General features: G+C 48.5%; 1 protein-coding gene across 1 annotated transcript; it reads left to right on the top strand.

Annotated features, from left to right (window-relative positions):
- Positions 1-8,451: 8,451 nt before the first annotated feature.
- POM121L2 (POM121 transmembrane nucleoporin like 2) lies at positions 8,452-11,863 on the top strand. The gene has a single exon (XM_004479724.3). The coding sequence runs from the start codon at positions 8,452-8,454 to the stop codon at positions 11,557-11,559; it is 3,108 nt and encodes a 1,035-aa protein (XP_004479781.2). The 3' UTR covers positions 11,560-11,863.
- Positions 11,864-17,209: the final 5,346 nt, after the last annotated feature.

Raw genomic sequence — 17,209 nt, 5'->3', positions numbered from 1 at the left:
GGGGTTTATTTGGGGTAAAATTTACAGGGCATCAGCAGAGATGCTTTCTCAGGGTCCTGAGAAAGCATCTTCTACCAAGGTCTCTACCTCTACCAAGGTCTCTACCTTCCTCTACCAAGGTCTCTACCTTCATCTCCAGAATCTACCATCTCTCAGTTTGGCTGTGGGCAACTAGGCATAGGGTTCATCATTACCTCTTTTACCAGGCCTCCTCTCAGTCTTGGCTGCTCCACTTTCTTTGGGTTAAGCTGTGACCTATCAGGCATATGCCTTGTCTCTTCAGCCCGGGCTCATCTCCTCAACCTTGAGCTGATCTGTGGGCCCAGCCTCTCGGAGGCTTCAGGCGTAAGCTTTGGCTGCTAGCAATCCTCAAGTCCTCTCTCACATTGCAGGGCCAAAAACGGCAGAGCTCCCTTTTCCTGTGTGTCTCTTTCTGTGTCTCCATTTATATCAGACTCAGCAAGAGGATAGAGACAACCTGAATCACACCTCACTCTGGATGTAGTCCAATCAAAACAACAGGAATGGATTGGTTAAAAAACATAATCTGGGAAGTGGACTTGGCCCATTGGATAGGGCGTCCATCTACCACATGGGAGGTCTGCGGTTCAAACCCCAGGCCTCCTTGACCCCTGTGGAGCTGGCCCATGTGCAGTGCTGATGCGCGCAAGGAGTGCCCTGCCATGCAGGGAGGGGAACCCCATGCGCAAGGAGTGCGCCCCGTAAGAAGAGCTGCCCAGCGCGAAAGAAAGTGCAGCCTGCCCAGGAATGGTGCCACACACACGGAGAGCTGACACAAGATGATGCAACAAAAAGAGACACAGATCCCCATGCCGCTGACACAGAAGTGGACAAAGAAGAACACGCAGCAAATGACACAGAGAAAAGACAACTGGGGGGGGGTAGGGGGGGCAGGGGGGGCAGGAGGGATGAGGAGGAAGGGGAGAGAAATAAATAAAATAAATCTTTAAAAAAAGCAAACATAATCTTTCCTTTTGGGATCATAAAAGAATTTCAAACTGTCACACCTATGTTCCCAACTCTTTTCATACTTTCTTCTAAGCCCCCTAAAGCTAACCACTCTGTTAAATTTTATCTTTACCCATCTCCTTACATTTATGTTTTTATTTTTTTCCTACCTCCGGTAGTTTGGAGCTGTGTACCGCAGAACAATATGATCTTAAACGTAATCCATTCCTGTTGGTATGAACTCATTATAAGTAGGACCTTTTGATGAGGTTACTTCAGATAAGGTGTGACCCACCTCAATTAGGAAGGGTCTTAATCTTATTACTGGAGTTTTTATAAGCATAATGAAATTCAGATCTACAAAGAGAAATAGGCAGAGGGAGGAGCCAGAGGCTGAAGGTCAATGGGACCCAGGAAGAGAAGGGAGAGGTCAGGAGAGTCCGCCGTGTTCACTGCCATGTAATGGAGGAGCCAAGACTAAGGAGCAGGGCAGCCCGCCCCGGAATGCCAGTCTGGGAGGACAGCCTCCACGGTGACTTGATTTGGATTTCTCCTAACCTCAAACTCGTGAGCAATGATGGTTCCAACCAACCCACTGCCTGGGATTTGCTTGAGCTGCAAGGAAAACTAAAACACTGCTTTACAAATTTTATTGATATAAGTTTCCATAGCTTTAAATATTGTATGTGCTACTGTATGTATTCATCTGCAATCTTTTTTATTTTTTGCCTTGAAGAAACTTTCATAGATTAAATAAAATGGATTCTTACTTTTCAAATTTTTTATCTAGGTGCAATCAGAACTAGAGTTTGAACTCAGAACCATTCTCAAAACATGTATTCTTGTAGTCAAAAGCACTTTTATCAAGATTCCTTTTATGTCGTAGAAAGCTCAATGGTGGTCAGTGTAGAAGGAAATTGTCACCTATGAAATGGCACAGGTCAATCAGTGGAAAGCAATCATGGTCTGTTTTTTTGGGAAGAGATTGGAGCTATGTTTTTAATGATCTACTTCTCTACTCCAGGTAAATTCTCTGAGCCGTGGTTCCGGGGCTGAGGACAATGGTCTGGTTCTTTCTGAGTGACACCCCCACTTTGGGAAGCTGAGGACTCAGTGAAGGAGGGTGGCAGGAGCCTCAGGTCTTCTTGGCCTGCCTCTTACACGTGGAACCACGGCCTTATGAGCCAAGGGAAGGACAATTTGGGTCTGGTATTCTCAGGGGTGCTGCACCCCAGTTAGAACCTCCAACCCACGAGCAGGGGCTGCAGGGAAGGAAGGAGCCCCATCTCTCAGCTGCACGCACCTAGAACCTAGAACTTTAAAAAACCTCAGAAATAAGGCAACAGAACTCAACAAGTAGAATTAAACAAAAAATATTTTAAAAACATAAGCTAAATTAGAAAAAAATAAGAGGGAATAAGCACACACACACACACACACACACACACACACAAACCCTTAAGAGAAACAGGGCGAACAGGAGAAAAAAATTTTTTAATTTTGAAAAAAAAAAGACTTGAGAGAAAGTGACAAACATTGATAACAGACAAAGATCAAATATATGGAAAATAGGGAGCCCTGAAGAAGCAGCACAAAGTAAGCCAACAGAACCAATACTAAAAATTATAATTCAAGAAAACATTTCTGAGGGAAGCAGATTTGGCTCAACAGATAGAGCGTCCCCCTACCACATGCAAGGTCCAGGGTGCAAACCCAGGGCCTCCTGACCCGTGTGGTTGACCCATGTGGTTGAACTGGCCCACGCGCAGTGCTGATGCGCGCAAGGAGTGCCCTGCCTCACAGGGGTGTCTCCCCGGTAGGGGAGCCCCACGCACAAGGAGTGTGCCCCGTAAGGAGAGCCGCCCGACATGAAAAAAGTGCAGCCTGCCCAGGGTGGTGCCACACACAAGGAGAGCTGATGCAGCAAGATGATGCAAGAAATATATTTCTGAAATTAAAAAAAAAAAAGGAATCAACAACCTGAAAGATCACACTATGTACTTGAGAGGATCAGACCAGAGTGACCAGCACTAAAATTCAGTCTACTAAAATTACTAGACTTAAAAAAAAAAGAGAGAAATGCTCATTTAGGTATCTAAGATAAAAGGAACATGTAACTTAAAGGAGAGATCCTCATCAAATTTTCCAGCAGCAATGCTGAATGTCAGAAGAAATTGGAGCAACGTATGAAGATAATCACAAGGAGAAAATGTGAGCCAAGTCTTTTATATCCAGCAAAACTGATCCTCAAATGTAAAGCACACAGTCAAGCACAGACAAGACAAATTCCAAGACTAACACCTGACAGATTTGTCAAGTAGAGACCCATTGATTGCCTTTTAGGGTTAGACATTTTAATTCTCACAAAGACATCAAAACAAAGGGGAGCCAAAGGTGCCGGCTCTCTTCGTCTTTGTCCCCCTTACCAGATGGAAAATCCTAAAACAAAAGGGGCCAGATGACGGTAACATGAGCTGCAACATACCAGGATGCTGGGGAGCAAATTCTAGACTGCATGTGAGTGGTTTTTTAGTCTGCATTACAAAGGGACAATAGAGGAAGCCTCATACCTCATCCTAGCCCAAGAGGTGATGATAAACTGCTTCATGAGACCCCACGAGGGGAGATAGAGAGACAGCTCCTCACGAGCCTCTCACCCTCTCCCGCTCCAGGAATGTCACAAAGCATTCTGCTAAGTCTCTAGTTCAGGCCCCTGTGTAGTGTGGCTGGGTGGAGCTCTTCCCCTGCACAATAAACTTAGCAACACAAGGATTCAGGAAATATTATACCCACGAGCCTAGGAAGAAGAATTTCCTAAGAAAGAGCCTCAGATGATTTTCCTCATGAATCTTCTCTTTTACAATGAATTTTCAAATGTTTTTTCTAGAGACTGTACAGTGTAGACAAACTACTGCAGACAGGTCAAAGGTAGCCTGCCACCTGTTTTTTGTAAAGTTTTATGTGAACACAGCCACATTCATTCATTTTATGTGTTGCCTATGGCTGCTTTCAGTTATGATGGCTGAGTTGAGTGTTTGGCCAAAGAGCCTAAAATATTTACCATTTGGTCCTTTACAGAAAAAGTTTGCAGACTCTTGGTCAGATACAGAATGCCTATTTCATCTACTAAGGTATGTTTTGGTAATATTCTTAATAAAGCTTGTGAAACTTATCTACAATTTCACAATAAGAGTAGGCACTGTAATACAACTTCACAGTTGGCAACACTGAGGCATGGAGAAGTCAAATAACTAGCTTAAGATCACACAGCTAGAAGCCGGTATTCTAGCACAGTCCTTCGGTCTCCAGGCACCAAGATTTTATCCACTTTGCCGTAGGGCAATCCTAGACCACCTAGTGGCGGGTAGGAACATCTGCTCTGCAGTCTACCTGCCTGAATTCAAATCGAGGAGTTGCCACTCATGTTACCTGACCTTGAGTTTCTTAACCTCCGGGTACCTGTCACATGGGACGATGACGATAGAGAAGAACTCATGAAGCCATTAGGACTAAGCGTGTGGCTGGTAGTGGCAGCCCCCAGTGCGGAAACAATGCCTGTTAGCTGGCAGTACTGCCCGTGGTCCATTTTCCAGACACCCAGCAGCTACAATATCTCTAACAGCTGCAGCATGGAGAATGCTACAGTAAAAGTTATTTTCAATCTACATTCCTTAAGGTTGCTGTGATGGCTAAGTTCGTGTGCCAACTTGGCCAGGTTATGGTGTCCAGTTGTTGGGTCAAGAACTGGCCTGACTGTTACTGTGAGGATATTTTGTGGATTTAAATCAGTGAGTTGATTGCATGTGGCTGATGACATCTACGGTCAACTGAGGAGATCGCCTTCAGCAATGGGAGACGTCTCCTCCCATCAGCTGAAGGCTCTGAAGGGAGAACCAGTGAATTTAGCAGGCAGAAAGCAGAATTTCCATCTCCCCTTCAGCCAGCCAGTCCTCTTGGGCAATTCACTGAAAATCTTCATCAGGGTTCCCAGCTGGTGGCCTGCCCTACAGAATTCAGACTTGCCTGTCCCCATAGCCATGTGAGCCAATTCCTATAACAAACAAATCTCATAATATTTATATTATATATATTTATATTATATATACTATAAATATTATATATATGTATGTGTGTGTATATATATCTCTCCTGTTGATTCTGTTTCCCTGGATAACCCTAATACAGTTAGTTGCCTTAGTCAAGAATTAACACTCAGGTGTATACAGAGAGGCCCCAATCTAGATGTTGCTACTGCATTTTCTTTTCTTTTCTTATCAACCCAGAGGTTTTCCTAATTAGGCTAATTAATGTCAAAAATTCATAGTGAATTTGTTAATCAGCACAGCGTACGTTAGAAATGGGGTCATTAGTGAAATCCATGTTATTCAGCTGTACTGTTTTCCTGCGGCTCCCATAGCAAAGCTCCAAAACTGCATGGCTTGAAAAGACAGAAATGCTCTCTCCCCCAGTTCTGGAATGTCTCAAGTGGAGGAGTCAGCAGGGCTGTGCTCTGTCCAAGGCTCCAGGGAGGAATCCTTTGTCTCTTTCAGGTCTGGGAGGCTCTTGGCAATCCTTGGCATGGAGTGGCTGGCAGACACCTCACTCCAGCCTTTGTGTTACATTCTCCCTTTGTGTCTCCATCTCCTCTTTTTATAAGGACTCCAGTAGCGCTGGATTAAGGACCTACCCTACTCCACGATGACCTCATCATAACCAATCGTATCTACAATGAACTTTCCAAATAAGGTCACAACCTGAGCTGTCAGAGGTTAGGACTTCAACCTATCTTCTTAGGAGATACAATTTGACCCATAACAGTATGGTTAGATTGGCTAAAATAGTTTAGAGACACTTTCACCCTTGTATCAACTGGGTAGAAGAATAGAGCAAGGCCTGAAACCTGTTGCCACCAGGATGGAGCCCCAGGTTCGATCCCCAGTCCAGCCTGTCTTGCTTCTGGGTTTGAAGGTGCCGCCTTGTCTGATACCTCCCATGAGGGTAACCTGATCCCTCTCCCTGAGTTTGATTGTGTCTGCCTCAAGTGAATCCCTCCTGAAGGATGAGGTTGGACAAGGACAGAAAACTTATTTCATTCGCTTTAAAGGTCTGGTTACAGACCAAGTGTAAACTGTTTGTGCCTGTTTACTCATGAATGTTTTTAATATACATATGTGTGGAAGAACTTAATCTGAGACTTGTTTTCGTTTTAAATTGATAGTGAGATTTTGGGGGGTTAGATAACACTCTCTCACCTCGAATTATTTCCAGTTATTGTTATCTACCTGGAAGGACCTATGGACTGTAGATGACCAAACAAGCTTAGGTCAGGTCAAAACAAGAGTTTTAATAGAAAGCCTCCTCCCTATATTATGGTTAAGTTTTATTATCGCCTTTCTCTTTAGAAACCTCCGCTTCTCGTGTATTCTGTTAAAAATCTTGTACTAATACTTATGGATCAGGAAGAACTTCTTTTCCTTTCTCGAAAGTCCTGAAACACAACCTGTCGACGCGGGGAGAAAAGGGAGACACCGGGAGCAGATTCGTCCACAGAAAGTCGCGAAGTGCGCGCGGAACGGGAAATGTTGGTCGGAGCTGGGGCGCCCGGGAGGAGCTGCCCCGGCTGTCGCGTCTCCTCTCCCTGCGTGAAGGCGGCGCCCCAGCCCGCTGCGCCCCGGCGCCTCCCGGCCTCGGGTTCCCGGCCTCGCCCGCCCGCCGGGAAGGAGCGGGGCCAGGGTCCTCGACGCGCCGCGCCTGTGGCCCCGCCCGGCCGCCCGGCCGCGCTGTCCCTGGCGCGGGGACCACCTCGGGGGAACGGTTTTCAGCTTGAACATAAAGGCCTGGGCGGGGCAGGAAGAGCGCGGCGCCCTGCTGACCACGCCTGTTCAGGGAGGGTGGGACGCGGTCCCTTTTCTGGACCCGCCTGGGAGACTTAACCCTGCGGAAGACAGCGGCGTAGGGTGCGGTGAGAGGGCCGGGGAAAACGACCCGCGTATCTGCGCCCGAACGAGTGATTTCTATGAACAGGTGGCGCGGGTCCTCTTTCCTCGGCGACGGGGCCAGATGCACCTGGAGCTCCTGAAACCGCCCTCACCACGCGCAACGAGCTGCCAGCATGCTGGGGGTCTCATTTACTGAATACGAGTTATTTCAATCTAGTCACATGGTTCTCATCAAGAAAATGGAATAAATCTTTTGTTAAAAAAACAACAAAAGAAATATACGAATTAAATTTAACTGATTTACAAAAACGAAATAACATTCCCAAAGAAGAAAATAAAATTGTCTACGGTCATTTACTTTTAAAACGGTAAATTAATATTTCTCTGCATACTCCATGAAATTAGAACACAGATCACTTGCAAAGAGGAAAAATAGACGTCTGAGACGTGTCATTGTAAGCAGCCAAATAATACATTTAAAAATAAATACCATAGTTCTAATTTTAGTTTGTGGCTAAACATTTACGCCAAACGAGAGCTACTAGCATTCTGAAAATTTCAAAAACAATTAAAGATTACCGAAACAACTTCTAAAAACAATGAAATCGGCACGGGATGAAGAAAGGCCATTTAAAACTCAGAGGAGAGCGAGTCCCATTCAAAACCCATCCTGTCCAAGAGCGGGGCAGACATCTCCCACCTCTTTGCTCGGCTCCAGGCTCTCGGTCTCCAGCGGGTAGGTGGGGGCGGTGGCGTGGAGACGGTGCGTGGCCTGGGCGGGGTCCCTGCCCGGGGCTCAGGTTCTGGGGGCGTAGGCCTGACAGACCTTCGGCTTCCCCCGGAGCCCGGCCTTCGCTGCCGGGATCAACCCCACCTGGAACCAGCGCCCCCAATTGTCGGGCGCCCTGGCTTCGGGCGCGCGGCGGCGCTCGCGCCTCGGGCCTCCCGGTGGCCGCCCTGGCGACAGGACAGCAGCAGCGCGCGCCCTCCGCGGCGGCAGATTCCGCCTGCAGCTGCCTGGCCCGCCGAGGGCGCCGAGGCCGTTGGAGCCGCGTGGGTCCAGGATCCAGACCCCCGGGCCTGCCCTCCTGTGCGCGCCGTCCCCGCGCGCCCTGCGGGGCCCGCCCCACGCTTCCCACCCCGGCTCCGGTGACCACTGAACGGATGGACCCTCGCGGGAGCCCCCAACCCGGACGTCCAGCTCGCGGCCGGCCGCAAGGCTGGAGACGCGGCGCCCTCGGAGTCGCAGCTCTGCGCCACTCCGGGAACTCGAGCGTCCCCGCGGCGGTGGCGAGAGCTCTGCAGCTCGGGAGCGGGCGCGAGCTCCCTGCTTCCGCCGCCAAACAGCAGCGCAAACCGCCCCGGCCGCCGAGGCCCCGCGTGTCCTCCGGGAAGGGACAGAGCGCCCCGCGACCCTCGCGCTTTCCTCGCGCCGGGGTCCCAACCGTCACCTGAACACTGCGCGCTGCGCCTCGGGCCCGGCGGGTCGGACACCTCGGAAGCCAAACCCTCCTCGAAGGCCCCCGGCTTCGCTGCGCTCCTCATGGGCAGTTACCTGGGCAAGTCCAGGCCCCCGCAGGCGTCCCCGGCCCCGGCGCCCACGGATGGGCCCGAGCGGCCTGCGACCCGCCGGCCGGCTCAGCCCCTCCACCAGGCCCCCCGGGTCCAGCACGTCCACCGCGCCCACCCCGCCCCGAGGCACAGGCCCGCGAGGAGGCCTCCGGCCTGGGATCCCGCCCACCGCCCCGCGCGGGTGGCGCCCGAGGCCTGGAGGCGCTTTCCCATGCGGCGGCCCCAGAATTCCATCATGGGCCCGCTCCCCTCGGACTGGTGGGAGAGTTACTTCAAGCGGAGCCTTTGGTCTCTGCGGCACCCCAGGGCGGCGTGGAGTCCGGTGAGAGTCCAGATCGCTCATCCGGAGCGGAGAGGGCCCCCCTCCCCTTCCCGGGCACAGGTAACCAGCTCTGCGGGGCCCCCGCCCTCCGAGGCGCCCCCAGATCCGTGTGCGAAGGAGACCGTGCTGAGGGCACTAAGAGAGTGCAGGAAAGGGAGAGCGAGGTTGGAAGAACCAGGATTCCCTGAGAACTCGGTCGGGAAGAGGAGTCCGGAGACCAGACCGTCGGCGTTCAAGCCCCTGATGAAAAACGGAGTCCTCGCTTCTTTTGTGCCCAGGCCTGGGCCTCTGAAGAGAAGCCTCCGCTCCTGGAGCTCAGATCACAGCTTGAGCAGGAGGTCCACTTGCACCTCCAGGAGCTCCTTGACCAGCTCACACACAGGTGGCCCCCTCAGCTCCAAAAGAAATGCCATTACAAGCTCCTACAGCTCTTCTAGAGATTTCTCTGAGTCGTGGAAGAGAAGGGGTCCTAGTGCATCACCCCAAACACCTGAGTGGCCAGTAAAAAAGAAAGGAAGAGGTCATCAGACTCACTCGCCGGCCCCACCGGTGTCAGGGAAGGAGTCCCCAGGAGCTTCTGGCGGTTCTGAGCAGGAGAATCAGAAGATGGCGCTGCTGCCGTCTAGCCCTGGGAGCCTGCCATCGGTGACCCCACCTCCCCAGCTTGGCTGGGCAGGCCTTGCGGAGGAGCTGGCCTTGGGGAAGAAAGCTGGCCTCCAGGGGAGCAGCAAAGCCGGAGAGGCAAAGGCTGAAGCCACCGTAGACCCTGTCACGGAGACTTGGCCTGAAATTCAGCCTTCCCTATCTTCTGCAGGGGCCGTTCCAACCCCGGGCACAAATCCTCAGTTGGAAAGCTTTAAAAAAATGCAGACGTCTCCCGGTGCACTGGCCTTCGCACGATCTACCGGAGAGACAACAAGTGTGGCCCATTCGCCTCTGAAGACACCCAGCCTGCAGGCAGCACTCGGTTCCCCACAGTCAGAGCCCCTTCCGGGCACCTCTTCAACCTCAAAGTCCGAAAAGACTTCCATCCTTGTGACCCCAGCTCCTCCCACATCTCCAGTCACTGATGCCACCAGGCTACCTTTGACCACTCAGGCCGACAGGTCTGCCACGCTCCCAGGCCCTCCTGCCACTACCCCAGTGGCACCCCCCATGCCAAGGACTTTGTCTGGAGTGATGAGTGGCCCAAGTCCCCATCTTCCTGCATCTGCATCTTCTGCTGCAACTTCTGCTTCCCCCATGTTGAAACCGGTTTTTGGTTCCCCGCCCAGTGGTGAGCTTGGAGGCTCCTTATATTCCAGAATTTCAACCACAACTGCAGCATCTCCCGGCTCTTCCCTCTCCACAGCTGCAGGCCTCTTGACTCCCACCTTCAAGCCTATCTCCGGCAGTATAGAACAATTGAAAACTATGCCCATGACACCTCCTTTCCCCTCCAAGCCCACTTCTCCTCCCGCGACTCCTTTTTCTACCCATCTCTTTGATGGTCTGGTCAAGGCCACCTCTGTAGTCATGTCCACCGTCCCAGCCAACAAGGCCAAGGACGCTGCTTCCAAGCCGTCTTTAGATTCTGGTGTAGTGGATGTCCCCGGCACCCCTTACTCCATCCCTTCCACTTGCCACACTTTCCTTCTTGGGGCTGCCTGTGCTTTGAGGGCCAGCTTCTCCCCAGCCTCAGGCTTCATTTTCCCACCACACCAACGACCTACCATTCCTCCTGTACACACAGTCACCATCTTTAGCAAGGTTCTTCCCAGTGCTGTCCATATATCCCCTAGCAGCCACATGGCCAATTTCAGAGCTATGGGTGACCCTCTGTCAGCCTCAGCTCTAGTGACCCCAAACCAGCCTGCATCATCATCTGGCAACTCCAGTCTGACTCCAGCATCCATGATTCCCTCTGTGCCAAGCACAAAGCCACCCTTGCCCCCGTCCTCCGGAGCTGCTCCCCAGCCTGCATTTGGGGCCACAGATGGGCAGAAGCAAGGAGCTCCCCAGCCATTCCTTACCCCAAGCTTCAGCAACTCTTTCCTTTTAGGGAATTCAGCAGTGGCACCCCTAACCCCAACCCCAACTCCAGCTTGGCCAGCTTTCAGCAGTACAACAGAATCTGCCTTTGGGGGTTTGCCACCCTTAGCCCCTCCTGTTCACATTCCTGCCAGTAGCCAACCAGCCTTTGGCGGCACTCCAGCAGGTTTGCCCTTTGGTCAAACTACTACGTCTAGTTTTGGAGTCGTCACCCAGACTCACCAGAGTGGGGCTTGTGGCTCAGTGTTTGGCAGCACAGCCCCACGACCCTTTGCCTTTGGGGGATTAGTGACCCCTATGGACTGCGGGGAGTCTGGAATCAGCATGATTGTTCCAGACGTGAGCTCCAGCTCTGGAACAGTTAGCATTGGAGGAGGACTGAGTGGGACCAGCAGCACCAGCGCCCTCTTTGGAAAAGGCTGGAGCAAGAACACTCAAGGCTTGCCCAGCCAGAGCATGCCTTTTACTTTGGGGGGGTCCAGCACTTCTGTAAGAAAGACTATGTTTGGAGGTCCCTCCATGGTCCCCTTTGCTCAGAGCACCCCTGTGTCTGGACCAGTCGAGGCAAGCAGCAGCCTTGGCTTTGGGATGCCCTCTCCACCTGCTCAGGTGGGGAGAGGATCTTTCAGATCATCAGCCCCTTCATTTTCCATTGGTGCAAAGTCAAAAACCCCAAAGAATCGGGAACAAGGGCATTCTCGAAGGCATCACACTCACAAGAAATAGCCTGTGTTCCCTGTCACCTGTACCCTGTTTTGGACCTCAGTACTGTTCTAAAGTACAGTCTTTTCCAATTCTCTAAAGCGAACATATCCCATACCTAAAGCTAGAGCTTTAGGCATTCACCCTGTGAGTCTTAATCTACATTCTCGAAGGTGGAGAACCAAACCATCTAGAGAGGGTAGCAGAATGAGGCCAGGTGGAACCAAACCAGCTGGACTTGAACAGGCCTTGCCCACTTCTTCTTGCCCACTCCTTTCTGTGTCAGGTGTCAGCTCGGTCAGAGCACACTTCCTACTTTATTCTCTGGGAACAGGCAAGCCAGGAAGGCAGCAAGTACACGGATGCTGTCTTGCATCTTTGGGAGGAGAAATGGATTCTCCCTAAATCTTAGTCTTTTTTATCTGTCTCTAAGAAGTGGTTTCCTTTCTCTGAATCCCTAGGCATGCTGCTTCTTCATTTCTTGCTGCTTTGTTCCTCAATGGGAGCTTAGAGAAGCTTTTGATGTAATTTGACCTTGAATTCAGCTTTTCCTTGAGGATCAGTGGTCAACCTTTGAGACCACCCAAGTGAGATGCTCTTGCAGTACTACTTCCTCCCACCAAGGCATTTTAATCTTTTCTCAAGAGAGATAAATTCCAGCCCCATCCTTCTCTCTGCCAATTTAGACCCTAAAACTTGGTGAGTTAGGAGTCAACCTGTCAGACTCCAGAGGTCACTCCGCATTCCAGGAAAGGGATGCTCTTGGCCAGTTTCCCTCCAATTGTGGAATAGGAAAGTTCGCCTTTCCTGCTTGCCACTTCTTCATTCCCCATCTGCCCCATTTGTTACTCCATAGTATGTATATATGGAGACTGGTTCCCTTCACTTTTTCTGATGCTGATGTGTATTTTGAGGGTTTGGTTGAGTTTGGAGGAAGAATGACCTGTAGGAGTGATGCTATGTTGATAGAGCCAGATTTAACTGTGTAAAGGTTTCTGGAGCCTGGCTAATTGAATGAGGAAGCAGCATGTCTACAAGTGCTGATTCCTGAATCTACAGCAGTGTCTTGACCTTAAGGGTTGGCATCTCAACAAGTAGTAGGGCCAAGGGCAGGAAAGGCAGGGTTTCTTTATTCTACAAGTCATGGTCTGTCTCAAGCTAGAAATGCTAAATTAGGGAACCAAACCTTGCCTTTTGCTGTTTCTTTTAATTTGGACCTCATTAAGTCACATCTCCACATTCACACCTCTCTGAGAGAAAGCAGGCAGGACACAAAGCCCTCTTGGATCTGAGAACAAAGAAGAAAGGTGGGCACAGCAGGTATCTAAGCCAATCCCTGCTCTGTAACTAATGGGAGGCCTATGATTAGGTTGTTGCATATTCCTTAGCACTCTTGCCATCCTGATGAAAAGGTAAAAAGAATGACACCCTGAGTTCATCTATCTACTATTTTATGGGTACCTTGACAAAGTCCTAATTGGATAAATAAGCAATCTTAAATAAAAATAAATTGTTGAAATAAGGCTGTAATATAGGAATTACTGTTAAACTTACACCAATACAGAGGCAGAGGTTAAGAAAGTTGTCTGAGGCTACACAGCCAGTAAAGGACCGATTTGGGATATAGGTCTAAACGGCCCTAGAGTTTGTGCTCACTTCTCACTTTTTAAGTCATTCCACAACCCATGACTTCCATCCTACAGATAGTGGCAAGGGAGCAAGCATTAGACATTCTATACTGCTCTCTGCATGATAATTTAACCAGGCCTTATACCGTGTGAGGCTAATGGACATTCAGAGCTGAAGGACAACCCCTGTTTTGGAGGTTGCAATGTAGTGGGGAGACTGGCAACTAATCCAGTGACTCCAGAACAAGGGACGAATACCAGGGGAATGGGAGCAGGGAAGAAGGACATCGCTCTAAGACTAAGACTTGAAACTTGAACTCTGCCTTAACAGTGTGTGCACTAGGTGCCAAGTGGTGAACGGCACTGTGGACCAAGGACAAAACTTGTGCATGGACACATAAGGAAAACAGAGCAAAACCTATTGGGACAGTTTCCAAGGGGTTAGGCAGGGCTGAGAATAAGGTTGCAAGGCTTATCAGAAGCAGATCATGGAGAAACTTATAAAACATGTAGTGTAGTATGGACATCGGAAATACAATGAAGAGTTATGGAAAGAATTTAATCAGAAAAGAGGCAAGTTTATACTTAGATTTTAGAACTCTGGCTGTCATGTGAAAGGGGAACAAAATGGGGACAGATTAGAGGCTTGGAGATGGGGAGGGGGCTGGACTGCAGAGACACCAGAAAATTTAAAGATGCAAGTCTGAACCATGTAGTTGACAGTGGTTGTGGGGAAGGGAAGAGGAGAGATTAAGGAGCAGGACTTGGTGAGAGATTGCACGGTTGTTGGCAGAGGGGATTTATCAGGGTGAGGATAAGGGGGAGTTACAGGAGACTGACTTAGTCATCTAAGAGTGGCTTTTCCATGGCTTGGAAAAGTGAATAACCCAATTTTGGCAGAAAATCAATACATTGAATTTCCAACAGGTTGAGTGAAAGACTATGCTACAACAAGAAAATATTCAATGGACTGTCCATTATCCAATGGACTGTCATTCAAAAATTATTAAATTCCTGGTAAATTACAGGAACTCTTCTAATGTTTGGGATATGTCTATGATAGACAAAATTCCTGCTTTTGTGGAACTTCTATTTTAATGGGAGAAATAAGAAAATAGCCATTCATAATAAAAAATATTTAACTGCTATGTAATGGAGATTATAAATATGGCAAATATATAGAAAGTAGGATAAGTGGATTAAGATTGGACTGCAATTTCATTGTAGATCTTATGCAAATTTGACATCTGAGCAGATCTGAACTTGATGACAGACAGCTATACCTGTGTATGAGAGAAGAGGATTCTAGGCAAATCAGGAGCAGAAATAGCTGGTCCAAGGGCCCAAGAAGCAAGTGGGTCTGAGTGAGTCCAGGGAGGCTTTGGGGCAAAAGAATGACATGATCTGACTCACTTTTAGAGGATCATTATGGCCGTCAGCTGAAATGGAGCTGTAAAGAAGGAAGAATAGAAGTGGAGAAATCCCAGAAGAGGGTGCTACAGGAATCCAGAGATAGCAGTGACCCAGACCAAGGTGATCACAGTGTAAGTGAAGAGAAGTGTTTGAATTTTTATATATTTAGAAGGATTTGCTCTTAGATTGGTTGTGGTGTATGAGATGAAGAGAGGAATCAAGGATAAAGATTTTTGGCTTGAGCAACTGATTGGATGGAGTGTCTGGTCAGGGCTAGAGAAAGATTTGAGCATCATCAATGTAGATTAAAATATTGAAATCTTGGAAAGAGTTAAGACCCCTTAGGAGGATATCAAATGTGAAAATGGTAGAGTTGAATTAGTATTTTCAGATTAAAGTTAATGGACTTCTCAACAAGCTGTTGGTATAAATAGTCAAACTCTAGAAAAATAATTTTGCCTCATCTATATTTAAAACAAAATCCAGATGAATTAAAGACTCTAATTATAAGAAATAAAATTATTAAAATTCAAAAGAATTTATAGACTATGCTTATATATCCTTGGGGCAAAGAAGACTCTTGCAGCCCAAAATAAATTATTCATCAAGCTGACTGCATCAAAGTTAAGAGACTTTGTAATAAAAATACTATTGTAAAGCTGAGGGAAGTAGTACCTAGGCTCAGGAAAAAAACAGATTTTTAGTAAGTGACTATTTTATTATTTTCATAGAATAAAGGGTCCAAAGAGCAGGGGGAGAGGTCTCATCAAGGCCAGTCCTTCGGGGAGGCATTGGTGGATGGTGGCTCTGCATGCTTCACTTTACCTAGGAGATGAGGGACACTTGTACTGCCTGAGTCTTGGGTTTTTATATATCCCAGGCAGGAATGGACCCTGACAATAAGCAAAAAGCATTCATCAAGCAAACACTGTGCCCTGGCAAGGAGCTAGGACTAGTTCAAATTTAACATCTCTTCCTGGCTGCTTACAGTCTCTTGCAAAATGGAAACACACCAAATACCTGCAAACAAGCAAGAGGGGGAAAGGAGGTGGCTAGGCAAGGGCTGTGAGATGGCCACTGTGTCCATGACTTCCACAGCAGTCCACCTCTCAGTCCCCCAAGCAGGTCTATCCTACAGTCCTCTGCATTAGCCTTTTTTTTAAAAAAGATACTTAGATTACATAAATGTTACGTAAAAAATGTAGGAGATTCCCATATACCCCACTCCCTACCCCTCTCGTACTTTCCCACATTAACAACATCCTTCATTAGTGTGATACCTTCGTTACAATTGATGAACACATGTTGGCATCCACAGTGTGGATTATAGTTTACATTACAATTTAAACTCTGTCCCACACATTTTTGTAAGTTATGACAAGATATATAATGGCCTGTGTCTGTCACTGCAGCATCATTCAGGACAATTCCAATGTCCCGAAAATGCCAGCATATTACATCTATTTTTTTTTTTAAAGATACTTAGGTTACACAAATGTTACATAATAAATATAGGGGATTCCCACATGCCTCACTCCCCACACCTCCCATATTTTCCTACATTAACAACATCCTTCGTTAGTGTGGTACATTCATTGCAATTGATGAACACATTTTGGAGCCACTAAGCTTGGATTAAAGTTTACACTGTAGTTTACACTCTCTCCCACCCAATTCTGTAGGTTATGGCAAGATACATAATGACCAGTATCTGTCATTGCAACGTCATTCAGGACAATTCTCAAGTCCCAAAATACATTAGCTTTTGCAACATAAGGCCACATCCCACCTCCGTCATAAAAGTGGAGAGAGGTTGAGCCTATTTCCCCCTCACTCCTAAAGATGTTGACAGCAAAGGTTTTGGAGTACCAATGGCTGCAGCACATCAGGAGGGCTTTGATGATGCCTATGCATACCTTTATTCCAGGTGGGGTGATCAGGCCTGCCGGAATAATGACCGCATCCGTGCCCCCGCCCCAGGAGCCAGCTGAAGAGGTCCCACATAGAATCTTTTTGTACACTTGCAACCAGTGGGCTTGCCACTGGATTTTAGTCACCCCCTGGTCCACCTCTGCTGAGCTATCCACATACAGAAGGAGGTGTCAGCATTAACACATGCACCAATCATTGGTGTAGGAGGAAGTCTCTAGAGAGTCATGTGCTCACTGGTACTTCCTGCCAGGCAGGGCAAAAATGAGCTGCTAAAAGAGGTAAATCCAGAGTCATTTACCCCCCAGACAAATCACATTCTGCCCAGGACAATAGATAGAGGGAAGCAGCCGAACTGGCTAGGAATTTCATTGCCCGTTTCTGTCTAAAGACCTATGCAGGAGTGGCCCGACCAGTGGGGGTTCTGTTTCCTCCACAAAGGAAGATAAATTCTGAAGATACAGCCCACCCTTGAAGAATCACTGGTCTTCTCAGGGATGCTAGCAGAAAGATGACTGAGTCATTTGCCAATTGTTGCATCCTGACAAGTTGTCCCAGGATATGGAAAAGAAGGGTGCCCAGCCAATGAGTGTGCCATTAACTTTGTCACAGCTATGAATGAAGGACTGCCTGATGAATTCAGCTCCTTAGTGGCAACCCAGACTCGACAAGGAGGAGAGAGGGAGAATGCTGTCAGTCAGGGT

The sequence above is a fragment of the Dasypus novemcinctus genome, chromosome 22 (assembly GCF_030445035.2).
Source record: "Dasypus novemcinctus isolate mDasNov1 chromosome 22, mDasNov1.1.hap2, whole genome shotgun sequence".
Taxonomy (NCBI): domain Eukaryota; kingdom Metazoa; phylum Chordata; class Mammalia; order Cingulata; family Dasypodidae; genus Dasypus; species Dasypus novemcinctus.
This window is presented reverse-complemented; position numbering and strand designations above follow the sequence as displayed.